Below are 20,780 nucleotides of genomic sequence, written 5' to 3' on the forward strand. Positions count from 1 at the left end.
TCGTACTTGTAAGAACACAAATGGTTGGTTGACCTATCTTGTTAGTCCCACTAACTCTTTCCTCAAGGTCCATAACAACAATCACGTGTGCAGGTCTGTTACCATGAGACCTAATACACATTTGTTCAGGATTGGGATGTAGACATCTTTGAGGAGACTGTGTTTCTTGACTCTCATAAACACAGTATTGACTGCTCTTGGCATGGCTGGATTGGTTTCCCTTTTCTGCTCATAATGCTTCTTACATACTTTTCTTTCTTGCTGAAATTGGTGTGTAGATTCCAATCCCTTGAGAAATTAACATTAGATATAAGATATATGAAGAAATTGTAGGAAGAACAGTTTCTAAATTCACTTAAAAGCTTCAGAATATTCATTTCCAAAGGACAAAGTCTTAAGTATTTTCTGGGAATTTGAAAACCTTGTTCTAATCCTCAGTAGTCATCCACAAAGCAGCAGAAGGTAACGCATTACTCTGCTTAGAGTCTGTGTGATGCAGGAACATTAGAAGGATAAATTCCGAAGAGATAATTACTTAGAGCAATAACTTTCAATAATTTGTCTAAACAAATCTATCTTGATAGTAGATGATATTAGATGTTAACATTTTATTTTTTTTTTCCTTAGATCATCACAAAGTATGTTTATGAGCTCCTGGAAAAGGACTGCAATTTGCAAAGAATCTCTATTCCAGTAAGTCACATTTTTAAAAGTGTTTATTCCAAATAAAATGCTTTTTTCCATGTAAGATGGTTTTCAGTCCAGGAGAAAATTTTTCCTGTGTTGATGTTGACAATTCAGTGGCTGTAGGTTGGCTTACCCTGCTGTAGCAGTAGTTTTTACAAACTAAAAGGAATGTAAACGATGAACAGTGGTGGTTTCTGGTCTCTTTTTAACATGATGACAGGGAGGGTTCTTTCTCGTTTACCTTATCTCATTTCACCTAGATATTTCTCTTTGTGTTCTATAAATCAGTGTGCTTCACATTGTGATAAATCAGTGTGCTTCACATTGTGATAGGCATTCATTAACTCTTAAAGTATTGTTTGATTCTTTGAAACTGTTTTTCATTGAATTTCTTACTTAATTTTATATTTTAATGAATGTCTTGCCTGCATATATGTTTGTGCACCACCTGCATTCCTGGTGGTTGTATAAGCAAGAAGAGAGCATTAGATCTGCTGGGGCTGGAGTTAATTGTGTGGATGTGCTAGGGATGGAAGCCCGTCATCTGGAGCAGCAGCCTGTGCTGCTCTTATCATTGAGCCATCTCTTCAGCCCTTATTTCTACACAAAATGGTTTTTTTTTTTCTCTGCATTCCTAAAGTCATTCCTGCTTTTTAGTACTGCTTGATTCCTCTTTATTAGAAGACTGGGAAATTTTGTAGCCTTTTCTTTTGGAATTAAAAAGTTTTAAGTTGGATGATGGTGACTCATGCCGCCTTTAATCCTAGTACTGCAGAGGCAGAGACAGACAGATCTTTGAGAGTTCAAGGCCAACCTGGTCTAGAGAGCTAGTTCTAGGACAGCCAGCCTACACAAAGAAACTCTGTCTAAAAATCAAACTAAAAAGAAAAAGAAGAAAGAAAGAAAGAAAGAACGAAAGAAAGAAAAGTTTGGGATTTGTCTTAGATTCATATCTTAAATAGAACTTTGTCATTTTTGTGAGTTTATCATCTACTTTGCTCCCTTCCTTTTCCTTCCTCCAAACACTCCAATATACACAGACCCTTCTTTCTTTTAAATTTATGGCCTTCTCTTTTCTAATTGTTACTGCATGTGTGTGTGTATATATATATATATATATATATATATATATATATATATATATATGTATTCTTATTAACATCATGAAGTTCAAGCTTTAAAATGAAGAAGTAGTAATCTTATATGTAAAATGTTATTTGGGATAGATTAGATAATTTTTCCTGTTCCTCACGATTCCTTTATTTTATGATTGAGTCTAGATGACAATGAAATTGACCTATTTAATATAGAAAACTTTGCATATAGATAACTTCTATCTTTTACATAGAATGTTTAAATATCTTGGGTTATATTACTGAGAAATTAGACTATATTTTAATTCTATAGATTCTCACCTTTGATTTCATAGTTCTACTAAAAACTATTTAATCTTCTAAAGATAACCTCTAGTAATAGATAATAATGTTATTCATTCATCCATTTACTCAACTCAGTAAGTACTTTTTGAAGTCAGCTCTTTAACTTGTAGACACTCTTGGTGTTTGTAATGCAGTAATAAAGAAAACATTATTGCATGCCATAGGCAAGCCATATCTTGTTCTAGTTTGAAACAGCTTCTTTTTTTTTTTTTTTTAAGAAAGCATGGAAGCCTAAATTTTAGCTCTTTTTGAGAGTCAGTATGGCTGTCCTCTGGGGAGTCAGAATTCCTGACTTCAGACCTGCTTTCTTATTCTGTAAAAACTACATATTGAAGCTGGGTATCTCAGCACATGCCTTTAATCCCAGAACTTAGTGAGTTCTTAGGCGGACAAGCAAACAACCGGTATAAATTTGTTCTTCGTGAAAGTTAAATTTTGTCACTTTATTAAGTTTCTGAAGCAGGATTTAGAGAATGTTAGTTTAATCCATCAATACCATTCATATTTTGTCCTTTGACAATAATATTCCTGGCTTTTTGGAAGCCTTTAAACATACGACGTTCTCTGGATTTAGAGCACAATCACTATTGACTATGCTGAGAGTGTTTTATGATAGACTTTCTTCTATTTTCTATAGAGAAAATCTGAAATTAGATAGAGATCTTTGTTTCATTTTAAATTTAGTATGTAAATTAAATAAATAATTAACAAAAAATGGAGGAATAAATTTTATTAGTTGTAAATATGAAATTTGATAAAAAAGAAGAAATAATGCATAGTTTAAATTATCCTGAAAGTTCAGAAAAGTTACAATGAGATATAGAATGTTTGTCCTTAGGTAATTTGCCTGTATTTTCTATAGATAGAGGTTAAAGATAGTAAATATAGTTTCCTGTTATAGAAAGCAACTGTTGGTGACAATATGTGTTATATTTAGTTGTTATTCTAACTTTCAGATACACTTCAAATTCATTGCCTCTATTTTCATTAAATGCTCCTGCATTCATGTATGTATTTGTATATACATATATATTCTTAAATGACTTTTTGAGTCTGCATAAATTTCTTTCACATTTGTTCAAAGGACAGACTATTTGACACTGTATAAACAAAAGATTTGCCTGTCCCTGGGAGGAATTTCGCTCTTGCTCCCTGATCTCCTCTTTTATCTATAGTTCTGTATTGCTGCCTAGGGGTGAGATGTAACATCTTGATGAGAACAGAAATTTTTGTAAAAAACATAATTAATAAAAACTTTTGATGCAACAATAAAAAATTAAATTTTGAGAGATTTTTGTGTTACATAGGCATGAAATTACTACTGTGTTCATTTTGCTTAATAAATCTTCCCTTATTTTGTAAACTTTAAAAAAATCTGTCTTTTCTAAATGATCACTTTATATAATATGAAAGTTATTTTTCAATAACTATTACTTTTTCTTGAGTTCTCTTAAGTATGAATTGACAGCCAGGGTGTTTGTTTTCTTTCTCTCTTTTTTTATTACTTGATATTTTATTGGGTACTTGGTATTTTCATTAATATTTTTTTAAGAAAACAAACTGTCTTTTTTCATTTTACATAAAAATCCCAGTTCCCACTCCCTCCCATCCTCCTATTCCCTCCACTTAATCCCCCAACTCATCCCGCTTCCACTCCTCTGAGAGGGTAAAGGCACTTTGTTTTGAGGAAGGTCCAAGGCCCTCCCTACTCTATCTTGGATGAGCAAGGTATCCATCCACAGAGAATGGGTTTTCCAAAAATCCAGTACATAAGGTAGGGATAAATCCTGGTGCCCGTGCCAGTGGCCCCTCAGTCTGCCCCAGCCATACAACTGTCAACCACATTTAGAAGGGTCTAGTTTGGTCCTATGCTGGTTTCTTTCCTGTGGGGCTGGAATTGGTGAGCTCCCATTATTAGCTCAGGTAGACTGTTTCAGTGGGTGTCCCTTTTGTGGTCTTGGCCTCTTTGCTCATTTTCTCCCTCCTCCCACTCTTCAACCAGACTTGGGGAGCTCAGTTCAGTGCTCTGATGCAGGTCTCTGCCTCTGTTTCCATCAGTTGCTGGATGATGACATGTAAGATAGTCATCAATCTGACTACCTGACAGGGCCAGTTTGGGAGCCCTCTCCACTATTTCCTAGGATCTTAGCTAGGGTCATCCTTGTGGATTCCTGGGAATTTCTCTAGTGCCAGATTTCTTGCTAGCTTCATTTACACAGTGGAGTACTACTCATTGGTAATAAAAAACAGTGACATCTTGAAATTTGCATGCAAATGGATGGAACTAGAAGAAACCATGCTGAGTGAAGTAACCCACATCCAGAAAGATGAGCATGGTATGTACCCATTCATTGATAAATACTGGCTGTAAAGCAAAGGATTGGGAGCCTATAGTTCATTACCCTAGAGAAGCTAAGTAACAAGGAGAACCCTAAGAGAAACATACATATATTCCCTGGGGAAGGGAAAACAGAGTAGAGCTCCTGAGAAAATTGGAAGCCTGGGGGTGTGGAGGGGAGAAGGAAAGACAAAAGGGGAGAAGGAGGAGAGAAGGGGAGGGAGGAGCAGAACTAGAGGAAACTGGATGGTCAAGATGAAGAAGGAGCGAGACAGAGAACAAGAAAAGAGATACCAGTATGGGGCTAACAAGAAACCTGGGTGTTTGTTTTCTAAGAGAATGTTCTTTTCTCTTATAATAAAAGAATATTACCAGATTTTTCCCTGTTAATAAAGTAAGCTTTAGTTTCATAGTCAAAGTAGAGGCCCCCTTCCCCTCCCATGGTTACTGTGACAGCACTTAGGGAAATAGAAGAATGGCCCTGTCATGGTCATGCTTATATTCTGCACAAACATAGGCTAACAAGAATGCTCTCAGCTGTGCCATCTCCTGCCCAGTGGGAACATCTTGCCTAGAAGGTTAGCATTACACTTCATAGGGTATCTGGTTAAGATGGTTAATGCCATTTCCTCCTCAGGAGATTACACAGTGTCTTTCAGGATTCTGAAAGCAAGTCAGCTGGGAGGAAGCTTCTAGTTCATTTCCCCCTGCATTAAAGCTAAGCACATGGCATCCCATCATAGGCTCCAATCCTTAGTTCATGTACCAGGAATAGATCCTCATCCCACTGCCAAGGACCCCTAAGGTAGACCAAATTGCGCCACTGTCTGTCACGTGCAGAGGGCCTAGTTTGGTTTCATGCAGTATCCACAGGTGTGGTTCTAAACTTTGTGAGTTCCCAAGAACTTGGTTCTGCTGTCTCTGTAGATTTCCCTGTCATGATCTTGACCCTCTTGCTCGTATAATCCCTCCTCTCTCTCTTCAAATGGATTGCTGGTGCTTATTATCAGCCATTTTTAATGTCTTCTTTTGAAAACTCATTATTCAAATCTGTAGCCCATTTTAAAAATTAATTTTTTTGTTGAGATTTTTATAGGTTTTGTGTATTCTACATATGAATGCTTTGAATTATTTAAATTCTTTTCATCTAAAGGACATCACTACCAATAATAAGATTCCATATTTCAAAAGTTTGTTCTTTATTTACTGAGTACCTATAAGATGCTAGGCCCTGAACTAAACCTAGAATGTAGCTAAATATAAATTATGAAATGTTGCTGGGCAGTGGTGGTGCACACCTTTAATTCCATCACTCGGGAGGCAGAGGCAAGGGGATCTCTGTGAGTTCTAGGCCAGCCCTGTCTATAAGAGCTAGTTCCAGGACAGGCACCAAAGCTACACAGAGAAACCCTGTCTTGAAAAAACAAAAATACAAAACAAAATAAAATGTTAATTTTTCTTAGAATTACTTTTTAGGGGAGAGAGCAGAGGATGAATGAGTATGCACACACACACATGTACATGCATGCACACATCTATCATCTATGTCTGTCTGCCTGTCTGTCTGTCTATCTATCTATCATCCACCCATCTTTCATCTATCTGTCTGTCTGTCTATCTATCTATCTATCTATCTATCTATCCATCTATCTATCTATGAAAGACTATATAGTGTTTGTTTTTTATATGTGCCATGAAGGAGAGTAAGACAGAGAAAGGGACTACAGAATTCAAGGTAAAACATTTAAGAGTTAATTGTAGACATGGAGGGCATTACTGAACAATAGTGACTGTTCTTAAGCTCAACTCATTCTATTCCTACTAAACCAGTTGCTGTTTGTGTTCTGTTTACATAAAAGCAGGATTAGATAATGAGACCAATATTGTTTTAAAAATAGAGAAGGTTTATTTTCTATTCCTGTGTGTTGTGAATGACTTGAAAAATTTAGAGTTTTAAATTTTATATTGAATTCCAGAGCATTCTGTGGAGTTGTATGTCTGTGCTGTTGTAACTTTGATAATTGTATGAACATGTGTTGTTGCTGGAGTGAACTGTTAGTACAGTATACAGTGTGTTAGACTGATCCTTTATTTGTGATCTTGTGGGCAGAGGGCACATGACTAGTTGTCAGTTGTGGTTTTAACTTGGTGTATTTGGCTTCCATTCTGAGTACTGGCCATTACAATGTAGACTACCACAGAGCCTGCTATACATATCCCATAAAAGGTCCAGAAATCGGCTTTTCCTAATATCTCTTGTATCTTTGAAATCTAGCTGAGCACCTGTGTAGTAGTAATCCATAAGTAAGTGATTCATAGATAGGGTGTCAGAATGTACGTGTTACTGTTGTGTGTGTCCATGTTTACAATTTGAATGTTTGCAGTGCTTTGTCTACTTAAATAGCTATATATTCCAGTTTGAGTTTTCAATTTTTATCACAGGTGCAATGTGATTCAGTTACAGAATTATAAACTACATGCTGTATAAACCTATAACTTAAGTTTTTCTAAATGTAATTTTATCATTTTTTGATGATTATTTATTAGTGACTCAAATGGATTGTGAGTAAATGTGGGTGAAAAACACAGTTAAAATATGAATGACAGGAAGCATTTAAAAATTAATTATTTCAGTTTAAGATGGCAATGCAATAATAAATATATAATAAAATGTAGGAATCCCTATTTTAATTCTTTTTCATGTATTTTTATATTTAAATTGCTGTCTTGTGATGCTTGTCCACGGAATATTTTAATGCTTTTTAAAAAAATTTCTATAATAATCATTCAATAATTTGTAGTAGCCATTAGTTGTTTTCTCATTGTGTGTATGCTTGATTGAGAAATATTTTATTTATTATTTAATTTTTTTTTGATTACAGGTAGATGCCACTGACAGTGAACCAAAGAGTTTTATCTTTATGAGTGAGGATGCTTTGACAAATCCACAGAAACTGATGGTTTTAATTCATGGTAGTGGTGTTGTCAGGGCAGGTCAGTGGGCTAGAAGGCTAATTATTAATGAAGATCTGGACAGTGGTACACAGATACCTTTCATTAAGAGAGCTGTGGATGTAAGTGAAACTTCCTTTGTTTGGGGGGCATTTTATAGTTCTGTTTTATTGCGTATTGTAATTTGTCTTTTCCAGAAGTATATTCTATGCATAATCGTATTATTAAGTCATTATTTACCTTTTTATGTGATGATTATTATTTTGCGGTTATGTGGGAAAATTTAGGAGTATTGAGCACATAAAGGTTTAGATGTCTTTGAAATGAATGCTTTCTTTGTTTAACTGTATGAACTATGAGTTTAACTATTACAGAATGTCACCAATGAATACTTGTGACCAGAAACAAACACGACTGCTTTACTTTCCTTCTCTAATTAGGGTAGACATTAAAGGAAACTTGCTGATAATGGGTAATCTGTTTGGTGAGGAAAAATAGAATAAGTAAATGTTTTTGGCATTTAAAAAGTATTTTGATGTCCACAACTAAAATGTTCTAAGCTGAAAACAAACATGTAGAATGTAAAAATGTAATATTTCAGAAGTAATTTTTTTAGTCTAGTGTTGTTTTCATGATCAACTGCTCTTCTTATGTCTCTTTCTTAAGTTATACAGTAAACAGCCAATTATCAAAAAGTATATGTTTCTTTTCGATTCAGTGACATATATTCATCAGAAAAAGTGTCATCTTGTATAAAATATTTAAGGTAGAAAAGGTATGTAGTAATAGTATGTGTGTCTATGTATCCAATTTATTTCTAAAAATGACAGTACATCTTATAATTAAAGTTGTACATCTTGCATACAGTGTCACAATAAATATTTGGATGTGTTCAGTTTTCTGTTACCCCAATATCATAGGAACAGTTAAGCCAAATCTTATAGAATACTTTTGTTATAGACTTCCTAAATCTTCAAATGTTCCATATTGAGTTTCTTAAGTTAATTGATGATCCACTTGTCACAAATGTGTGCTAACTTTAATTGTGATTTTAGAAAAATTGAAGTAAGCAATTACTCTGTTAAGAAATCAGGGCAATTAAATATTCAGTTAATAAATTGGAGTTTAGACTAAAATAACACAGGGAGTGGTCTTTTTTTTAACTCTCTCTTATTTCATGTTAAAGGTAGTGAGTTCCGTGTCCAGTGCTTTCACTTGTGGTTATAATACAGTGATTGTGTGTATTTTAGAGAGAACATTATTTGCAAAATATATTCACAGTCCAATAAGTATTTGAAAATAATAATAAACAAATTGGGAGCTTGCAGCAGTGACTCCTTGGGGAAATGTCCCATGTAATTTTATCACCCACCCTAGGATGCCTGCTTTGCCTCTTGTAGAACACTTGTCAATATGAATATCACATAAAAGCAAATGTAGGAAACTGTGTCTAAAGTCTTGAGCCAGGTGGTGCTGGTGCACACCTTTAATTCCAGCTCGTAGGATGCAGAGGCAGGTGGATTTCTGTGAGTTAAATGCCAACCTGGTTTGCAGAAGGAGTTCCAGGACAGTCAGGGCTATACAGAGAAATGCTGTCTCTGGGAGAAAAAGTTTTTGAGTTAATAGACAATTGATTTGTGCAGTCCTTTTGAAGAACATGAGTATAGTAAGGCATTTTTTCCCTTTTAAGTGGGAATAGTGTTTTAAGTATGACAGTGTTCTTCTGCTTTCATTTCTTTACTTTTCTCAACTATAATGAGCCGTGGTTCTTTGAAAAGAAACAACTGATTTCTAAATGTATGGCATGTCTAAGCTCTAGGTTTAGCTAGTTACATTCTCATTAGTTTTTAATATGAAATTTATTGTGTGAATTTCATCATGAATTTCTAAAACTATGTATCACTTTCAAATCCAGATAACGTGACTTTTACCATTAATTTTCTTTCCTTGTGACTGCTCTGGCAGAGGGAAGCAGGCAGAGAAGGACTATGAGGAGAAAGGTGCAGCCCCTCCTTAGCTTCAAGCATGCTAGTGCTGCGTTTATTTTCATCGTGTTCCGAAATTGCTCTTTGAGAAAGTTTTCCAGAGTGTAGAAAAGGTTAACTATAGTTATTTGGTTTTTTATGCCCTGTAAGTTTTCATACTGTTGTGGAAGTCAGTTTTAATATTTTGCATGGAAGACATTGTCATCTTTATGTAGTGTTTATTCTCAGTAGATTATTTATATATGATTGGAACTTCTCATTTAGGTCCATATCAATAATTCCCTCTAGCAAGGAAGTTATATCTGAGCATTTTATGAAAAATAATGTTTTATTATATGGCTCCCCTGTGACTGAATTGTGATTGTGAGTTGGGTAACTCAATATTTCTCCAGAACTTCCTGGACTCCATATGTCATGATCAGAACATGATAGGTGTTCCATCACTTGCATTTAGACCTTGACTATCAATATATGTCTTAAGATTTCATCAGGGAATATGGGGCCTGCCGAATAATCTTATGTAGGTGCTTATGAGGTTTTCAGGGTTAATGTTTTTAGTGTTTAATAGTCTTCATTGCATAATACATAATCAGCTAAAAAAGTTTATCATATATCTACACATCAATGGTTTAATTACTTTGTAATTTGAGAATTGCTAAGCTTGTTGCTCTTTGATTTCCACCCTTGTTTTATGCATTTCTAGTTATATGTGTAAAGGGAACAAGTATATGACACTTAAATTTTTTAAACCCTGATTGATTTAAAAGAGATCATGTAGTTGAAGGAGATACCTTACTGACTTCCTTCTTGACCCAACTTGGCTTATTGAGTTGTCTTGTCCAAGAGAACTGGATCTTGGAGGTCTCCAAGGCAGAGATGGGAAATATGAGTTCAAGACTAGTTTGGACTGCATAGTGAGGCCCAATTTCACAAAATAAAAAAACTGAAGAAATAGGTTTCGGAAACACTTCATGACAGTGGTTCTCAACCCTCCTAATGCTCTGACCCTTGTTGTAATACTCCCAACCATAAATCTTTCATTGCTTCTTCATAGTTGTAATTTTGCTACTGTTATGAGTCATAATGTAAACATCTGTGATTTTAACTGGTCTTAGCTAACCCCTGTGAAAGGATCATCTAACTTCCCGTGGTAGTCTTGACCCACAGGTTGAGAACTACTGCTTTAAGAGCTGTTTAGTGATCTGTAAAGTAAAAATAGTTTATGTTTTAGAATCCTGTTAAAGTGTAAATGCTTTGTCTGATCCTTCTACCTTTTCATCAGAAGGTCTGTCTGACTGGGACCTGAGAATTCTGATGACGGGCAGGTTGTGGGATTGACTAGACACAGAGCCCAGATGAAATACTTCCTTCATTAGCATAGCAAGATCTAGGCATGTTCAAGTCACTTATAAAGATACCTTGGTCTCTGTATCCATCCAGCACACATCCTTCTGTCTACTGCAAATCACTTCTGGAATACATAATATTTTTAGGAAATAATAAGGAAAATGTCTGAGCATGTGAAGCTGTTACCTAGATATGGAAATAACTAGGCTAACTGAAAGATAGGCAAATATATTTTATTTATTAAAAGGGGAAAACTCATGCCACAGGTACGGAAGATCCAGGCTCTGCTTGACCACTGGGGAAACTACACAGAGAGCGCACCTGGGTGGTACACAGGTTTCTATCTCCTGATCCCAGAAATCCACTCCTAAACTAGGTTCCACCTCTTAAAGATTATTGGTTAGCAAGGCTTTCCCCATCATCTCTTCCTTTTGTCTAAACAAAAGCAATCCAAACCCAATACAAAACTATATACAATAGGAACAGGTATCAAGTATAAAATTACAAACAACATGAGTAATATTGAGCAAAGAACACATGACAAATGTTTTAATAAACATTCTATTACAAAGAGTCTAAATATTATATCAGAAATAAGCTTGGCTAAATCATAAGAGGAATGTAGCTATGATTATCTAATCTTCAACCCCACCAAAGGTCTGAGAGGGAAGTAATATTACTTGAGCAGGCAGGAAGTGCAATTCAGCGGCTTCCAAAGTAAGCACTATATGATGGAGACAATTAGCTACCTGAGCAATCACCCAAAGTCTCATTTTGCAACGTTGAAGCAACCAACTTTGGCTAAGGCCTAGCATAACTGACAGACCATTTTTAGAAGCAGGACATTTTTTAGAACTGTCTTACCCTGTCTTGGCAAGATTTGACAGTCTTTTCCCATGTGTCTTGCGTATCTATTTCCGGATACCATGTCCTTCTCAGTGGTTGAGGTATGGGCAGTTCTTTGAATGTTTTAAAATATATTTTTATCTCTGATGAATCAATCCATTAAATGAAGAACCCATAAATAGAGTTACTTTGTATGTTTTACTCATTAGGTATTGTTGATGTGTTATTATTTGGTGGCATAAGTATTTGTGAAAATCAGAATTGGAATGTAATGAAAAATGAGAATTGTTATTTTAATTTTTATGTCCTTTATAATAATGGATCTTTTGAATCTTCATTGTCTTCTCATTGATTTTGTACCATGGTGAAGTTTAAGCTGATGACCTCCTGGACTAGTTCTTCATCTGAGAACTGTTTAGTTTCTCCATTCCCAACTTCACTGGCCACTTTCCGAAGTGGACTGCCTTCTTCTCACTCTGAGACTGCTCTACCCTAGTTGTTTCCTGGATCCTTTGATTTCTTGATGTATGTTCTGTTATGGAAAAATTAAAAATGCTGCAGGATCCCTGGTGGCAGCAGGCAGCAGAAATGCTGTAGTTTCCCAAGTGGTGGTAGCGGACCATGTGGTGGCAGGCAGCGGACCCTGAGAGTAGCCAGTCTCAGGCAAAGATGGCTGTCTGTCCCTAGCGGTGGCTGGTCCCAGGCAGGGAGACATGTGAAGGGCGGGCAAGAGACAGAGACATGGATAGGGATGCCATGCAGAGTGAGGTTGAATATTTATTCGTGGGGTTATGGAGGGGGAAGGGAGAAGGGGAGAAGAGCTGAGAGAGAGAGAGAGAGAGAGAGAGAGAGAGAGAGAGAGAGAGAGGAGAAGAGGAGAGGAGAGACAGACAGAAAAGAGGGAAGGGGAGAAGTGGGGAGAGAGGCAGAAGCAAAACTGCCTCTCCGAGAGAAAGACGGAAAAGAGAGAGAGCTCAGGCCTGAAGCTGAAGATTAGACTAGACTGCCTCAGCGGATGGGGGAGGGAGTGGGCGTGGCTTGTCTCTTAAAGAGACAACACAATCATTACATGTTGTTATTCATGGGAACCATCAGATGATCCATAGAAAATAAATGTGTATGTGTGGTGAATACATGTGTTCAGATATGTACATATATGTGTACAACTGCATGTGTTTAAACATGATTAAACATGACCAAAATTTAGTGCCACATTTCTTCCATAGTACTTTCTCCATATTACTGTTTTGTGACAGCCAACAGAAACTCGCTGTTTCAGCTAGATTGGCTAGTAAGCAAGGTTTGGGATTTCCTTCCCCCGACTTGCCCAGAGTGCTCAGAGGTTTTGTATGGGTGTATGAGCTCAGATCCCATGCTTGCACAAGTACTTTACTGAGCCATTTCCAAAATGCTGAAAATAAAGTTTGAAACCTCTTTCTTAAAAATTGCCTGTAGTCTACTTGTTTATTTCATTTTAGTAATTAAGTAGCTTTTATCCTTTAAGCTGAAATAATTTTTAGTCTGCCGTTTGAAAGCTGTTTTTTTTTTTTTTCTAGTTTCCGGTCTTCTGTTTTTTTAATTTCAGTACTGTTCATCCCTTTTTGAAACTCCAATTCCTGTCTCTGGTGTTAAGATGTAGGTCATACAGCTTTGAAGAGATTTCCTGGCTGTGCTGGTAATGCCTATGATCCCAGCCCTGGGGAAGCTAAAGCAGCATCACCTGTGTGAGTTGGTATGATTTAGATAATGAGACTACATTTGTAAACAAACAGTGAACAACTTTGTGGTATTGTTTGTGTTGTTTTTTTGATGATTTCAGTCTTGTTCTTGAGTCTTACTACATGGTTAGAAGACGCGAGAGTACATCTCTAGGTCTTTCTGTCTTTCTCTTTATTTTCATCTGTTTTTCCTCGACTTACTGAAATGGTATTTACTTTACTTTTAAGCAGTTAAGTTTATCCCTTAACTGTTCCATTGAATTTTTTGTTTAGTTTTGTTTTTTGTCACAGTTTGGAATGGAGCCTTTTTGGATTTGTGAGGAAAATGTTTTTGTTATGTCACCCAATTTCAGCTGTTTGTTTTCTTTATTTTCTGCTCTCATGATAGTACACCAGACCGCCTTTCTGTCCTCATGGTAGTACACCAGACTGCCTTTCTGTCCTCATGGTAGTACACCAGACCACCTTTCTGTTCTCATAGTAGTACACCAGACTACCTACCTTTCTGTTCTCATGGTAGTACACCAGACTATCTTTCTGTTCTCATGGTAGTACACCAGACTATCTTTCTGTCAAGCTCTGAAAGGGACAGAGCTCTTAATTTCTTGTACTGCTGACCACAAAGTGTAAAATTTTGATTTGTGGGGTTTTGATGTATTTTGGTGAGAGAAATGTAATAATGTCATATAAGAATTTGTAGTTAGTGTCTCTGTTTTTAGGTGTGAGGCCCTACCTTTACTTTCCTAGGTAATTGGTGCTCAGTTTCTGAGGGATTTTGGATTTCTGTGAGTAGGTTATGTTAGGAATATTTTCTAAAAGAGGCTTTCCATTGATGCAAATAATCCTAATCAGACTGTACTGGATCAAATTAAAAGATTTCCAGGTTTAATTGGTGCCTGCACTCCAGGGCGGCCTGAGATGATGGGGTTGGGGGACAGAAAGCCACCAACAGGACCAAGGACCACTGAAGAGGAAGAGGGAAGACTAATAAAAGATTATTTTCTGAGGTGCAGTTTAAATAGCCAGTGGAAGTGATCTGACCTTTCCTGGAGAGGGGTCAAGGTTTGATAGACTCTGGGGAGAGGACTTCCAAAGATGGAGGCCTGAGGCTGGGATTATAGGTTAGATACTTCTAAGTTCTTACCTGCCTTGGCAGGAGATTGAGTTTCTAATGTATAGTCAAGGCAGCAATCACTTTTCCAGCTAGTTTCCATAGACTTATTCACATCCATATCGTCTACTTTCTCCCCTTTGTTTTGTGTTATGGATGAATACTAACCCTACTTTATATTTTTCACTGTATTTTAGTATGATTTCTGGCTGAAATGCATAAAAAGATTTCAGTATAGTTTTTGTTGAAAATAAATATTTCTGAAATCATGGGGCGTGAGCGAGAACGGATCATGAAACACACAATGAAACACACTTTAAGAGTGTATTATGAAAGAGAAAGACACGTGTGCAGGCTTGAGGAAGTTGGTACAGAGAGAGAGAGAGAGAGAGAGAGAGAGAGAGAGAGAGAGAGAAGAGAAAAAGAAATAAATGGGGGCCAGAGAGAGGTACAGGGCCTTATGTCACTGTAGCTGCATGCGTAGATCACATGATCATGCTGCGCATAAGTCCCCTAGGTTTAAGGGTCCCGGGTGGCTCCGTAAATTGCCTGAGTGCTTGATGGCACATGTGGGGCACTGGAACCTAGAAGTGCCAGTATTTGGGATGGCTTAGACATTTTGCCAAAGCTCTGGGTGATGGAAACCTAACGGTTTGCCTTTTCTCATCTCCTCCCAGATCCTTCTCAACTCTTCATCCATCCAATTGCATGTTTTCTTCCTCTCTTTAAAATACAAACGACCAAATAAAATAAACAAACAAACAAACTGGACTTTAAAAAGCACAAAACACAGGCACATACACAGATGCATACACCCCATTAAAATATAAAATTGAAAAATATAAAATACAAGCAAAAGACTAGTAAATTTAAGACAAACATTATATGGTAACTGTACAGCTGAAGTGTGTACTTAGGCATTGACATTGAGTAACACGTTTTGCAGAGCTATGGAAACACTTATTTTTGGTTAAAAAAAAAGAAAGAAAAAAGAAAAGGAAATTTATGCCCTTGCAATGCATGCGTGGGCAGTTCATATATGATATATGACAGTTCTATTGAACTTGCCCATATTTGGTTTGGTGGTCTAAATTGACTAGGGCTAGGTCTCTTCTTCAAGTGGGAACCAAATCTCATTACAGATGGTTTTAAGCCAGCACGTGGTTGCTGGGAATTGAACTCTGACCTTTGCAAGAGCAGGTAGTGTTCTTAACCTCTGAGCCATCATCTCTAGTCCCGTCTTTTGGAAAAGTCGCTGTTAAATTTGTAAAACCCTAAGATGAGATTTATTCCCAAAACACTCAGCAGTGTAACCTCTCCTGTAAGGGCAACAAAATTACCTTCCATGAGGTCTTAGAAACACAACTCTTCCTTCTAACAGTTAAATTTACATAGAGTTAATCCCCTCCAAATGGCCTGCTAACAGACCACATAGGAATTTCAAAGGGATAGGAAGATATCGCCCCACCAGACAGACAGGTATGGGTGTGGACAAAGTCCAGATTCAGGGACATTTAATAGCTTTATCTAATGGTTTGGAATCTCAGGTATTCCCCCCCCCCTCAGGTTCTATGTGCTATTTTTTGATTCTAAATGCATGTGAAATCATTGTGCAAACTAAAAACCCAGTGGAGATTGCCCCTCTATTTCTTCTCCTTACTGCTTTGCTCAAAAGAATAAAGAACATGTAGTTATAATATACGTGAGTTGATTTATTCCATTTACTCTCAGATCCAATTAGCCAGATGTTATCCTGCTGTGACAAATCTTAGCTGTACCCTGTAGTGAGGCTAGTACTCAAGCTCTCCCCCATAACAAACAAAGCCCTAAACAAAACAAAGCCAAAACAAAGCAATATGAGATAAAAAGAATAACATTAAATTCATTTCGTGTTGGACATGTACTGCCTTCAAGTGTTGTTTGTATATTTATTCAGTCTCTTTTTTTGAGAAAGCTAATTTTTCTTTGCTAGCAGTTATCAACTGATGATAACTTCATGATTAGGGATGGGAGCTTGTGTCCACTTTATGGTTGTTCCAATTATAGATAATTTCTTTATAATTTGTATATTTTTCAATAAATACTGTTGCAGAATATTTTTATGCAAATACTTTGCAAACATCAATGGATGACTTCCTTCTGTAGCAATAGTCATGATGGAACATTTGGAAATTTCTCTTAAGAATTTCTGTGATTGTAATCAGATCATGTTTAAAAAATGCAATTGTTACTTGACTCTGACATGAATTATATACTTGGCAGGTGTATTTATAGTGTTTACTTTGTAAAATATTTGCTTCAGTTTTAGTTAACTAGGGATCTGCTGTTGTAGATATTAACATTTAGATTGCTTTTTCTTATTTCAATTTTGATTTCCCCCCTTTTGGACAAGTATATTCATGGAACACATTGGCTACCAGATTAGAATTTTATTTTATAAGTGTTTATGGAATTATTATAGATGTCTATCTGCATTAGGCTGTTCCTCCCAACACACACACGTAATTAAGACACAAGCATTTTGGTAAAGCCTTAAGTACTACCTTCAATTCTTAGTCTTATCACTAAATATGTAACATCTTGATATTTCAATAGAAGTATCAGACAAAAATGAGCATGAATGTTTTAAAAGGATTTTAAGAGGCAACTGTATTTTTATGTAGTAGTAGTGTTATGATTTCAGCCACAGTAAGACTGACACATCCCAGTTCTAGGGCCATGCATGTGCAGACAAGCCCCCAGGCAGAAGTGCCTGATGGTCCCCAGGGAGGGTAAAGAGTCCAGTGTGACCCAACTTGCTGTGTGGTTGCATCATCTACATATGACTCAGCTAAGCCCTTGCGCACATGCATGAGCCCCATCATCTGCATATGATATAGTCACATCAACCCTCTGTGTGCTTATACTAGGCAGCTTTTAAAAGCTGGATGCACTCCCCCCCCCCCACCTCTCTGCACACTGACTTCGTCAGGCCCGTACACGCCCCCTCTAATAAATTCCTAAGCGGGTTTGTTGCATGTTCTGTGTTTCCTTCTCACTCGCGCCAGGTAGTTTCAAGTAGTATTTTTTACACATTAGATTATCAGGTAATAAGCTATTTGGTGATAAGTTGATATGCCAAACTTAGATTTTGGTGTGAATGTAAATTGAAGTAATCTTTTTTACATGAATGTTTAGTAATGATTTCCAAAATTTATTGTCCATGCTATCCCATGTCTCTAAATCTACACGTAGTGATTTACATCAGAGCAAGGCACAGTACACAGCTGGTCACAGCAACAACTGATGATAACTGCTTACTACCTAATGCTTCCAGGAGAGCACTATTTAAGTAAAAGATATATTTATATCATGAGAAACTGTAGTTTTTAAGAAGAATGCATGCGTGCTTTATTTGTGTGAATTGATGATGAATTAATAAAAACTCAAGAATGACATTAGATTAGCAGTTGGAATGCTCTTACCCAGAGAAGACTATTTCTCCTACTCATCAACATTCCTTTGCTGCCTGTAGTTTTTCATCTACAATTAAGACCTTCTGAGCTTTCCCCTTCCATGTTAGTATGTTTATTCGCATCATCTTTGTAGGGTACATGTTTAGGCACCTGTGTTGTTGAGACTTCCTAAGTTTAGAATCTGACATTTCTAGGAGATAAAATCTCAAGTAAACTTACCATTCCTTTGGCTCTTACAGTCCCTCTGTGCCTTCTTCTGCAGTGATTTGCATCAAAACTTAGGCGCAGGAGTTATGTCATGTGTGTATTAGGTGGGACTGGGCTCCACATTTCTATATTAGAAGGAACATAAAGGGGAAATGAAGAAAAAGGGAGAGGAATCTAATTAGGTAGAGGAGAAGGAGGTAAATACAGAAGAAGGAAGGAAAGGGTAGAATAACAGTAAGGATCTCTGATAAAGTCATAAGGAAGCATAGTATTAACTACCTACCTAAAATGCTTATAATGCATGCAAGTCAGTGTATAAATTTTTAGTGTAATTTCCCCATGTTTGCTGATAATGCTTTCTTCGAGATTCATAGATATCTAACAAAAACCCAACAACAAGCATGATATGCTTCTTTAGAGATTTTGGGCAATGTTATCCAAGGTAAGTTTCTGTTGCCAAGGGCATTATAAACTTCAGACACAGGGCCCAGAGATCCCTGAGCTGAACTGACTTGACATCCCCATCTCTGCAAGCTCCAAAGGTGGGAAGCAACCAATACTCCACCTAGCTTTTGCACCTATAAACACAACAGTCATCGTAATGTTGCAGTAGTGGCAAGTGTACTTTGGGAGTAACCAACAGCCCTCTAATTGGCCACAAGGCCCACTCATAAAGAGGGAAATTTTGCCTGGTAATGAGTACCTAGCCAACTTTCCAAGACTAGTGAAATTTTGAATCATTGAGGAGATCCTCTAACCACCATTTACTAAATCAGCATAATCCCTAACTACTTTCTTAATATTCATCTTTATACCCACACTCAAGTATAGTGCCCACCCATCATCAAGGAAACTTTTCTTTGCAACAAACAGATACATACCATTACAACCACTGTCGATCAAAATATATTTTAAATCTTAAGGAGGGATAAAATGGATTATGAGAGAGAAATTCCTATTCTATGGTCTCCAAATGGACTAATACCTGTCTTACAACCTAACACACCTACAATGGATACATAAGTAGAGTAGATGCTTATGCAAGAAATCATCGTATTCTTTATTTTCCATCCCAATTTTTGTTGTTTATATTTTACTTTTAACTCTGAAAATGTTCTACTTTTATATTTAAAAAGATTTTCTGTGATGTGTTTTAATATGCTCTTTTAATATAATTTTTAGTAATTTCTAACATGAAGTAAATGATTAAATATAGAATTATGACCATCTCCTTTAAATACTTACTATTTTCACTTAACAAGAAGTTTAATTTAAAGAACCAAAGTTAACCCCTTGACTGGTCAGCAGGTAAGACTCCTGTTGGGAGGCTGTTCCACCACCCCCACCTGCCATTGGACCCTATAATCTACAAGTCCCACTCTGTCCCACAAACATAGCCATCTCCAGTGTCATCAGCTGCCCCCAAAGGCACAGACATTGCCTACACCAATTGGAGGAAGAGATGGGTAGTGCAAAAATAATTACAATCAACCACATAAGCAATATGGTACCACCAGAATCTATTGGTTTTACAACAACAGGATGTGAACATCCAAACACAGAATAAGCAGAAGAAATTGACCTTAAAAATAACATTATGAAGATGATAGAGGCCCTTAAAATGGAAATGAACAATTCCCTTAAAGAAATTGAGGAAAAGACAACCAAAAATTGGAAGAAATCAATAAATTCCTTAAAGAAAGCCAAGAAAAAAATAATCAAACAGGTTAAAGAATCAGTTCAAGACTTGGAAATCAAAATAGAGGCAATAAGAAAAACCCCACAAACTTAGGGAATCCTGGAAATGGAAAATCTGGGTAAATGTACAGGAGCTAAAGATGCAAGCATAACCAACAGAATGCAAAAGATTGAAGAGAAAATCTCTAGAGTAGTAGGTATAATCGAGGAAATAGATTCATCAGTCAAAGAAGACGTTATAGCTAAAGTCTTAACACAAAGTGTCCAGGAAATCTGGGACAACCTGAAAAGAATAACCTTAAGAATAATAGGGATAGAAGAAAGAGAAGAATACCAGCTCAAAGGCACAGAAAATATATTCAGCAAAATCATTGAAAAAAACTTTCCCAACCTTAAAAAGGAAATGTTTATTAATATACAAGAGTCTTAGAGAACACAAAATAAATTGAACCAAAATAAAATTTTAAAAAGTTTCCTCACTACTTACTAATCAAGACACTAGACAGACAGAATAAAGAAAGAATATTAAGAGCTGTAAAAGAAAAAGGACAGGTAACATATAAAAGCAGACCTATTAGAATCATGCCTGACTTCTCAGAGAGTCTGAAGGCCAGAGGTCCTAAGCAGATGTTTTGCCAACATTAAGAGACCATAGATGCCAGTCCAGACTACTATATACAGCAAAGATATAGTATCTTTAACCATAGACAGAGCTGTTGTTAAAGGAGCAGTGGGCTGCATTCCTGGCGCCTGGCTGCCTGACTAGTTTACGCCTGAAATAATTACACAGAAACTATATTCATTTAAACACTGCCTAACCCATTAGTTATAGCCTCTTACTGGCTAAGTCTCACATGTTGATTTAACCCATTTCTAATAATCTGTATCGCCACTTGACTGTGGTTTACTGGCATGAGTTGAACCAGCGTTCAACTCGGAGAGAAGAGCCATGGCGTCTTCCTGACTCTGCTTTTTTTCTCCTGGCATTCTGTTTGGT

General features: G+C 36.6%; 1 protein-coding gene across 22 annotated transcripts in view; it reads left to right on the forward strand.

The window, feature by feature from the left end:
• Arb2a (ARB2 cotranscriptional regulator A) overlaps nt 1-20,780 on the forward strand; it is a 415,675-nt gene that overhangs the window by 100,367 nt on the left and 294,528 nt on the right. For 17 of the 22 annotated variants that reach the window (XM_087896751.1, XM_087896749.1, XM_048424140.3 and 14 more), the window contains 2 exons: nt 628-693; nt 7,347-7,538. The exons of 2 other annotated variants lie outside the window; for them this stretch is intronic. In XM_087896751.1, coding sequence (XP_087752877.1) covers nt 628-693; nt 7,347-7,538 — 258 coding nt within the window. The remainder of the gene's footprint in view (nt 1-627; nt 694-7,346; nt 7,539-20,780) is intronic. 3 more of the 22 variants (XM_087896752.1, XM_085676909.2, XM_087896759.1) reach the window with 1 other exon arrangement.

The sequence above is a fragment of the Myodes glareolus genome, chromosome 15, assembly GCF_982192425.1.
Source record: "Myodes glareolus chromosome 15, mMyoGla1.1, whole genome shotgun sequence".
Lineage (NCBI taxonomy): Eukaryota > Metazoa > Chordata > Mammalia > Rodentia > Cricetidae > Myodes > Myodes glareolus.